The sequence below is a fragment of the Sorghum bicolor genome, chromosome 1, assembly GCF_000003195.3.
Source record: "Sorghum bicolor cultivar BTx623 chromosome 1, Sorghum_bicolor_NCBIv3, whole genome shotgun sequence".
NCBI lineage: Eukaryota > Viridiplantae > Streptophyta > Magnoliopsida > Poales > Poaceae > Sorghum > Sorghum bicolor.
Window position 1 is genome coordinate 19,475,551 of NC_012870.2, and position 9,972 is coordinate 19,485,522.

A 9,972-nucleotide genomic window follows, 5' to 3' on the forward strand; every position below is an offset into this window, starting at 1 on the left:
ATAAACGGTTTTCCCAAGGGTATCTGCACAAAGTTGAAGTCAGCAACAAGTTCACAGGACTGGAGAGTTCGTCTTAGTTCAGTAACTAGATGCTCCAAAAGTCAGAGAGTGACACATGAGATGGAATATGGGACCTCCTCACATCAAATACAAAACAACCACAAGTTACCTTAGGTCAAAGGAAGCAGTAACATAACGTGCCAAATGTCAAAATCTTGCTTCTCTTTTCAGTGACAAGAAGTGAATTTAGCTATGCAATCACGAGGAATGTAGCCAATCAGAAATCACAATCACGCATGCCAAATTTCACAGTGCAGTAAAACACAGTTTTTAGATGACCATTGATCGATGATGATTTTTGCGAAAACATAGAATCCAAACAACACTCATGCATCAAAGTCACCTACCTCTATATGATCCCAATGCTACTGCATTGTAAATGTTCGGATCCTGACAGAAGCAATCAAAGGAAACGGTTCTTCCAAAGAGTTCATGCACACAGTTAAATTCAGTAAGTTCATAGGAATGAAGACTTTCCTTACCGTACTCAATCTGTAATATCTGCAGTTCTTCAGTAACTGCAATTCTTCAGACTCGACGTTCCAAGGGTCGAGGAAAACTACTCGACGAGGCTTATCGAGGCTTATCAATTTGATTCGTTCAGGGAATCGAGATTCACATGCAAACATACATTCCTCTGTGATCATTCCTCCTCTGTGATCATTCCTGCTTCATATAGCTTGTCTGCTGTATGTTTTTGTTAATTTTGCGACAAGCCTGCTGATTATTTGTATCCATCTAATGTGCTTACACTAACTCGTTTGATGTAATTCAATGCTATGCTATGCAGGGAACCCTGCTTACTCAGTGGTTGTTGTTTTCAGTTTTGCCCTAAGTTCTAGAACAACTGTTCTGTAGCTACTGCTCTGCATCTTCAATTTCCTAAGGAGTATAACAGCAGAACTGCTTGGGTTCAGTGCAGAGGAGCAGCAAGTTGCTTGAGTCATTTGTAGTTTTGTCAGGCTAGAAGGATCCTGTTCAGTTCAGCCGAATCCTTTCAATACTATTGACTGCTTTGATCTGCAATTGTGTTTTCCTCCAAGAATTATTTTCTTTAGCTCGTGTTCCTGTCTTTTTCTTTTTCTCTTAGTTTGCCAGAACAGTAGTATCGGTTCAGTGTTTTAGAAGCAACAGCTGTTCGGCAATGTAGAACCCATCTTACTATTCAGGACTGCATTGTGCAGTTATTTTCAAAGCAATAGCTTGAAAAATGAAGTCTTCTTTTAATTTCGAGGCCACCAGCATTATTCAGTACATACTACATACAATCTTTACTTATGGTTTAGTTGGTAAAGTTGAAGCAAACTAATTGGCAAGATGACTCAACGACATTGGCTGTTAATTTGTTTCGTGTTCCCATTGTGTGGACCTTATATGAATCTAATTCTATTTCGTTGTCTTAAATGATAGTATTGACATAGTTTATTTTCTTACTATAAAGCCTATAAGGATTTTGTTAATTATTTTTCTTATCACAGGGATAGCTTTTACACAACATCCCTTTTGAAGTCCTGAAGAAAGAAAAGGCATTAATTTTTTTGAGATATTTTTAAGCAGTACTCATTGCTTGGAATTGGATGTGATTATCTCTTTGAGTAGCCCTCAGGTTAGAACTGGGTGTGATTAAAAGCAAAGTATGAGTCTAATCCTGAATCTTTCTCTCTAATGTTTCTTTCAGCGTCCTAACACCTTGTGTTAGGAAGAACGTGCGAAGGAATTCCCAAGGGAACCATCTTGAGATTGCTTACGTGTATGTACTACGTTACTTTGATAGTGTTTGGTTGGTCCTAGACTGTACAATTCCTTTGCTATTCTTCCAATTTTGAGTTTGGAACCGTAAAACATTCCTTAACATTACACTATTTGTCCTATTCATGATGCTTTGCGTAGATGTGTGGCTCACCTTCAACATTTTTATAAACTCATAATAAATACAAACTATAGTCACCAATTTAAATTGATTTAATCTCTTGTCAAATTTCATACGAGATTATATTTATTTTATTTAAGATTGGGCCAAACTTATTTAAGATTTACAAAAAGTGTATAATTATTGAATAATAAATTGTACACCCCGTTGCAACGCACGAGCATGTTTTGCTAGTATATACAAATTATAAAACTAATTGTAGAAGCAGTAGCTAATTAGCGAGACGAATTTATTAAACCTAATTAATCTATCATTAGCACATGTTTACTGTAACTTCATATTGTCAAATCATGGACTAATTAGGCTTAATAGACGAATTTACTATTTTTTTCTTTTGCACCAGATTTATTATTATTTATTTATGTTATCTATTTGTTATATATATATATATATATATATATTATAATAACAATTTCATGAATCTAAAACAGGATATTATTTTTTAACCTCGAACATCATCTCTATTTAATAATAAAAGAAAATATTGTGTCTTTATAGAATAAATATTTATTAATAAAATTTTATCTAAATATATTTATGTGGGGTCTTGTTTTGAAGAATTTTTTTAAAAACATCACAGTGCAATCGGAATTTCATTTGATACTCGGTTTAATAGTATAACTTTTTTTAGTGACAGAAAACAACATGCAACTTTGTGCACGTAAATCAACGAAGAAAAAAACAAATAAACAAACCCACCTCCGTGTTTCTTCTGCACACAGACTTCCCAGACTTCCCAAGTGGGCTGGATGAGGACGAGCGGAAAAGGGGAGGCAGGAAATGATCAGACCGTACTTTTAATCTGAACAGCCGACCCCTTAGATTGGAGATGAAAATTTTTTAGGTGTCACATCGGATATGTCGGAAGGATGTCGGGAGGGGTTTTTAGAAACTAATAAAAAAACAAATTACATAGCTCATCAGGAAACTACAAGACAAATCTATTAAGCATAATTAATCTATCATTAGCACATATAAGTTACTGTAGCACTTAAGACTAACCATGGAGTAACTAAGCTTAAAAGATTCGTCTCACGTTTTTCAATCAAACTGTGTAATTAGTTTATTTTTTTATGTACATTTAATGTTCTATGCATGTGTCCAAAGATTCGATGGGATGGACGAAAAAATTTTGGGTGGGGAACTAAATAGGGCCTTAGAATACCCTATATCCGTTACTTTGATAGTGTCAGGGGGTGTTTGGAACTGCTCTGCTTCACGTTTTTCAGCTCCGCTCTATGTTTTTAGCCAAACAGTTTTAGCTCCACGCACTTAGTTTAAGAAAAATGGTGGAATTGTGAGAGCATCTAAAGAGGTATTCCACAAACTTTAGTTTTTTGTGGAGCTGCTCTATGAGGGCACTCACAATGCAGACTCTACCATAGAGTCTAAAGTTATTTATTACCTCGAATAATGTGGACTTGGAGTCTAAATAGGACTTGAAGTCTTATTTTTTCTACCTCTTTCTTCAATAAATATGCTGCCACATCAGCAAAATACTATAAATAATATGTAATTAAGTGTCTTGGACTCTGTGATAGAGTCTTGCATTGTGAGTGCCCTGATGGAGTTTGTGGAGCAGTCTCAAACACCCCTTTAATAGTGATGGAGCCTTCCATGTTCCTATTGGATGGTTCCATATGCAATTCTTGTCAAAAAATTGAAACTGATCTTGGTTGTCAGTTGATCTGGCTAGCATCTTAAAACTAATGTTGGATCTGGTTAGGACTGCAAGGGGCACTCTCATTACCCTTCTTTTCATTCTTTGATGGAAATCGGATTAATTTTGGTTGACATATACTTCCAACGGGTTATCATAAACTCAGTTGAAGAGTGCTGGTCGGGATACACTTTCGATCTAGGCTCCGTTTGGTTTCGCTTACTAAATTTTAGCTAATTAAATTTTAGTCACTTTAGTAGCTAAACTTCTAAACACATTGATTAAAAATGAGCTAAAATAGTTTAGTCCCACTAGTGACCCTAAGAGTAGCTAAAATAGAGGAACCAAACAAGACCCTGGTGCATGCAAGGACAGTGCAATCTCACGTGTTATTCAAATCAAAATCAGTAAAACAATGTATTCAAAATAAAATTACAATATGTGGTGGTTTTCAAATGTCTTGTCTTGGTAATAAATAAATAAATTAAACCACAGGCCACTGTCCTCGCTAATTAAGTAGCGTAATTCTTTTCAGCCATCTAATACGATCAATCAACGCGAGCAAGCTTGGAAATTAAGTCTTTTAAAAGAGCAGGGCAGCTCTGAACAAGATGCTGAAAGCCCTCGGTTGCCATGACCGCGTTCAGTGCGTGGGGACACCTGAGGAAGTCAACACAGGCCTCCCTGAGCCTGTGGCACCGGTGCTGCTGCGCGAACATCAGCATGGTCGCAGCTGTGTTGATCTCTACCTGCCAGCACAATTTCTCCTCACAAATCAGCTTCAGCCTCTGCATGTCGTACCTGTCCGCCGCTTCCAACAGGTGGTACGCCATGGATCCATCGTCTTCGTCGTCTTGCCACCCAGTCATCATCACCTCTGCAGGCAGCGAATCAGTGTAGACGAAATGCAGAAAGGCCTCAAACACCCGAGGCAGCATATCACTGATCCTTATTACGCAGCAGGCCCCCGTGCCCGTCGTCGTCCTCCCAAGGAGCTTTGCCTTGAGCACTCGCGAGCGGGCGGCGAGAATGCTCCGGTGCGCACTGAACGTCTCGGCGGCGACCTGGAACGTGACATCGGCGCCTTCTTTTGACGCGAGGAGGTCACCGAGATGCCGGTGCAGGTCGGACGGCGGCACATGCCCCCTGTTCTCGGTGTAGCACCGCCTCTTAACGGTGACGTCGCATCTGATCATGAAGCAATCGTCGACGAGGTATTCCGACGCCTCCAGGACCTCCCTCCTGATGAAAGTAAGGATGCCGTGCTTGCAGACGAAGACGCCGGCGACGGTACTTCGCAAGTACTTTCTGAAGCCCGTGGACTGGGTGTAAGTCGAGCAGATGGAAGGTGGCTTCCGCGTCGGCGGGCTCTGGGATGTCGTCCTCGAGGACGAGGAAGACGGATATGTAGTCGCTAGGTCCTTCGGGTAAGCCATGAGGGTAGTACCAGATGCACCAGTCACGGCCCCCGATACTGAAAGATGCGGAGATGGACGATGGCTGTCCTCGGTAAACCTCCGCGGCTGAGTAGGCCTCGATGTGCAGCAGGTGGCGGCCGATTGTCGACTTGGCGCTGACGATGGCCGAGGCAGTGTCGAACGTCGGCATGGCGGCGCCCGGCGCCCGGCGGGGGAATTCACGAGATGATTTGGGTTTCTCGAGGACTTTGCCCTGCTGCTAGTTGGTTGGGCTCAACTAATTTTCTTGGATTGGGTTTTATCTTGGGCTCTGTGTGTTTTTTTAATGAATGAAAGCACGTTTCCATGATAAACGGCTCCCGGAACTCGCGGGACCACATCGCTCAGAGTTCCCAAAATTTAGTTTCCAAAATCTTTGTGTTTTTCAAGTTCCAAAAAACGTTCTCGTTCCCACGTTATAAAATAAAATGATACCTCAAATTCCCGTTCCCGTTCTGAAAATGGGGCCGGGAACATGGCTGCTATACTCCGAACCCATTGGTGGGGTGGAGAGACAAAGGGGTAGGAGAACAATGTGGGGATGCAGCAGAGACAATTGGCACTAAGGCTGCATGACTTGTTGAAAGTGAATGACTAGAGACTGTCCCACTAGAGTCAGTGGCGAAGCTAGAACAGACTAGAGGGGGTGCACTTTCCTTGTGGATACATATACATGTATTGTAATGGTGCAAATATGGTGAAATTTTAATCAAATCTACTATTTTAACAATTTTTCTAGGGTTACATTGGCACACCGTAAGAAATAACACAGCCTCGCTCTAGACAAGAGTTGGTGGCGGACGAGTGACGCAGGGCATGACCATCCTCTAGATGCTTGTGGGGGTGCCCATGGTCCAACCTCCAAGTAGACTTGTGCATGGTGCCTCATTGTTGCAACAAAGGCATCTGGAATAGTCTAACAAACTGTTGTGACGTGATCTATCAGAAAGAAGTTGAAGCACTAACCAACCAACTCGGGCGAGAAACCCTAGCATCACGAATATTGTGCACCAGTGTCACCACGCGTGAGCGACACCTATGCGAGGTAACTATGGCCCATGGTCCACCAATATCTTGTGGTGCAATAATGCCCAAAGCCATCAACGGTGGTTTCTTGGTATGGTTGGCATCGGCTGGTGCACAACGGCCATGTAGGAGTCATTGCAAAATTCCCAATCACTACTACACAAAATCTTTTGCACAACATTAGCAAATGAGGCTTTGAGATCCATTATTTTGTGGTAGGTCAGCCGGCCTAGCGCCTGCCTCGGTTAATCATTAACGGAGGTGGACAAATCTTAAGCACCTGTCTCGACTAATATTGATTAACTGAAGCAGTTTTCCTAAGGAAATTGCCTCCTAAAATTTATCAATAGAGGCAGGCCTCTTAAAAAGCCTGCCTCTGTTAATAGGTCATGGCCCAAAGAAATCGTGGCCCATTCCACGTTATCGTGTTCATATATAAACATGACACTAGGGTTTTGTCTTAGAGTCACTCACGTGCCCCTCCCTCTCCTCTACACCACAACACGCACTCAGGGAGCGACGTCTCTTCTCTCTTTGGCCTCTCCCTCTCCCCCATGCTGGCAGTTAGGGAGAAGCGCCCCTTTCTCTCCCTCTCTCCCACGGTGGTGGTGACGACGTGGGTGAGCTCTCGGTGGTGGCGGCGTGGATCTTTCGTGATGGTGGCACGAGCTCTCTCTGGTAGCATCGTGGATATCTCCTATGGTGGGCGAGCTATCCCGAATGGCAGTGAGCTTGGTGGTGGTGGGCCTCTCACGCCCGATGGCCTCTGTCCTCCCTCTAGCGGCACGATGCACCAGATCCAGTGGTAGTGGCACACAAGGAGGCCACCCCAGCAGTGATTGTGCATGGGGGAGTCGGATTCGGTCGTGGCAATGCTTGGGGAGGTCTCCCTCAGCGGCAGCGGCGCTTGGAGAAGCCAAATCTGGCTATGGTAGTGCTTGGAGGAGCCGGATCCAGTGGGGTTGTGCGGTAGCAAGGCTCGGTGGCAGCACAGATCCGGGTAGCGGAGTGTGGATGGGCTCGCTAGGCTTGTCCATTGGTTTCCTTTTTTTTGGTTCTTTTTCTCTTATTTACTAAGGTAGGCATTTGAACTCTCAGAAAAGATCCATTTACTATGACCTTTGGACCGAGGCGGTTGCAATGCCCTTGTCCTACCAACAACCTTGCTGTAACAATGACGATGTGGAGCGGGAGCCACAACATTGCCCTTGTCCTACAAACAACCTTGAGGGAGGGCAAGACACATCCCTCGTCAATTGAGCTCATCGCCAGAACAGTTGTAATGCCAGAAGAGCCATAAGATGACACATCGAACTGCAACTAGTTTGGTTGGGACCCCACAGTAGAAGCCAAGGCATCACTCGAAGCCGCTACCAACGGGGCACCGACAGGGATGAGCGTGGAACCTGATGGCTCTAGGGTTTGTGCAGGTCTTGGCTCTCATCATTGCCGGAGGGTGACCCACGGCGTGAACCCACCATGCAGCCCTAGTGTGGACAAGAGAGAGGGAGCACCACATGACAAACAAAAGGAGGAGTTATTGGAGGAAGGAAAGAGGCGGGCCACCGTTGCCAGCGACCTTGAGGTGGCCGCCGTGCCAGAGTGGCCACTGGCGGAGGAGTGGAGTTTTCCTAGAGTAGCATGAAGGTATGTCAATTTAATTTTACTTTGTTTTTGGTTGTATGTATATTGATATGTTTATAGCATGCGATATGGATATGTTGTCATTGTTACCTTATTGAAATAAATCACATGCATAGGGCACGATGCTTCTTCATTAGTGCAACCAAAAACTCTGAAACATAATCCCTAAATACGCACTAACACTATTTTTTTTCATGACGAAACCTAATTAAAAATAAAACATGTTAATTAGCACCACAACTATCATAATGGATCAATTCATTGGCATTGATCAAAATTAATCCTGTCATCACCATTACTTAGTAATAATATAGCATAATAATAATCTTTAACTTATTTATACTAATGATAAAGATTCGAAAACTTCGACAAGCTTGTTCAACGAATTTGTACACCCGATCTTATAAGCATTATTAAGACGATCACATATTCCTGTGGTGGAGTCGTCCACAAACCAAACGCTGCCTCCATTGACCACCACATATTCCATTCAAGGATATCCACCAAACCAAACATAACCCAATTAGGCCTTGTTCGAATGTAGTCGGATTCATTTTAATCCATGTGTGTTGATGTGGATTGGGCTGAAATTTAGTTCAAGTTCTACTCCAATTCACCTCAACACATGTGGATTGTTGTGAATCCGACTACATCCAAACAAGGTCTTAAGAGATTATGTCTAGCTAGAGGCAATCAAAGCTTCGAACTTCTATTTATGAAGATTGAAACATTTGTTCCGATTTCCACACTACTCATACATCCATTTAAGATTCCAAGTCAAAGGTTATTGCAGGCTGGAGTCCTTCACATAAGGGCAAGGGGTACCGAGTTTGGAAATTAGCTCCCTCAAGAGAGCAGGGAAGCATTTAATGAGATGCTCAAATCCGCTGGTTGCCATGACATGCTGCAAAGAAAATGGAGAAGATTTAAGGAACACAAAGCAAGCCTCCTTAAGCCTGTGACACGAATGCTGTTCAGCCAACACGATCGTGCTTGCAATGGTGTTGACGTCTAAGCAGCGGCATAATATTTCCTCACAGATCAGCTTCAGCCTCTGCATGGCATACCTGTCCGCGGCTTCCAACAAATGCTGAGCCATGAGGACCACTTCTTGCCCTGCTCCCATCTCGGTCGGCAGTGAATCGGTGTATATGAAATGCAGCAAAGGCGTTGAACACCTGGGGTAGCATGTCGCCAATCCGTATGCAAGCCCCTGTGCTGGTGCTCTCTTTCATGGCACCGAAGAGCTCCGCCTTGAAGACCGGCGAGCGTGCTGCCAGGATACACCTGTGCGCCCTGAACGCCTCGCCGGCGACTTGGAACGTGACGTCGGCGCCCTCCCTGGCCGCGAGGAGGTGGGCTGTGCAGGTCGGGAGGCGGCACCATAAACGTCGAAGGTCCTCTCGTCTCCCTCCGGTACCGGATATAAACGGCGACGTCGCACCTGATCTTGAGACAGTCATTCACGACGAGATCCGGCGACGCCGCCTCCACGGCCTCTCTCTCGATGAGAACGATGAACCGGTAGCCGCCATGCGCGTACCAATTCCACTCCACGCGACGGGTGTAGGCCGGCACCTCGTTCCCCGCCTGATCGAGAAAAACAAAAGCTGCTCGCGCGCGCGGAGGATATGGATGATCGATACTGTCCATGAGGACGAGCTTGAGCCATATGTGCTTGCTGTGAATGCCTCCCTGGCCTCTAGGGGAGTACTGGATGCGCCACGTCCGGCCTCCGACGTTGAAGGATTCAGAATGGATGATGCTCTGCTGGTTGGGAAGCTCCTTGGTGCGCGAGTAGCCCTCGACGTGGAGAAGGTGGCTCCCGGTATGGCTACCGCCCTCGATGATGGCCGACGCGGAATCGGACGTCGTCGTCGTCATGGCCGCGCCGGCGGCGTGGAGATTCACCGGATAAGCTGTGGGCTGCTGGACGGGGAAAGGATTTCTTGGTCGTCGAGATCGAGAGCTTTGCTTGGCGACCAGCGTCGGCGACGGCGCTGTTTATTTGACTCTTAACAACCATGGAATCTTGCTAGGGTTGTAGAGGTGTTGCCGGCGGTGGGCTGGGCCGCGAACTAGCTAGTGCACTCGCCAGGTCGAGCGGTCCAGCCAGCACGCACCCCGCCAATACCTACTATCTGCTTCTGCCTTCTGCTAATCCAATCGTGTTCGCGGACAAGGATGGAGCCCAT

At 44.9% G+C, this 9,972-nt stretch overlaps 1 protein-coding gene and 1 pseudogene across 1 annotated transcript; both read right to left on the reverse strand.

Annotated features, from left to right (window-relative positions):
• LOC8067121 (BTB/POZ and MATH domain-containing protein 2) lies at nucleotides 4,199–5,258 on the reverse strand. The gene is made up of 2 exons (XM_021450009.1): nucleotides 5,166–5,258; nucleotides 4,199–5,071 (listed from the first exon to the last, which is right to left on the reverse strand). Exons 1-2 carry the CDS (start codon nucleotides 5,256–5,258, stop codon nucleotides 4,199–4,201), a joined length of 966 nt encoding a protein of 321 aa, XP_021305684.1.
• On the reverse strand, nucleotides 8,554–9,770 carry LOC8067381 (annotated as a pseudogene).

What these genes read in the sequence shown, in the direction of transcription:
- LOC8067121 (XM_021450009.1), bottom strand. Translation starts at nt 5,258, where the DNA reads ATGCCGACGTTCGACACTGCCTCGGCCATCGTCAGCGCCAAGTCGACA. An exon ending in AGGCCTACTCAGCCGCGGAG is followed by an intron (nt 5,072 to 5,165) that starts GTTTACCGAGGA and finishes GCTTACCCGAAG; the next exon opens with GACCTAGCGACTACATATCC.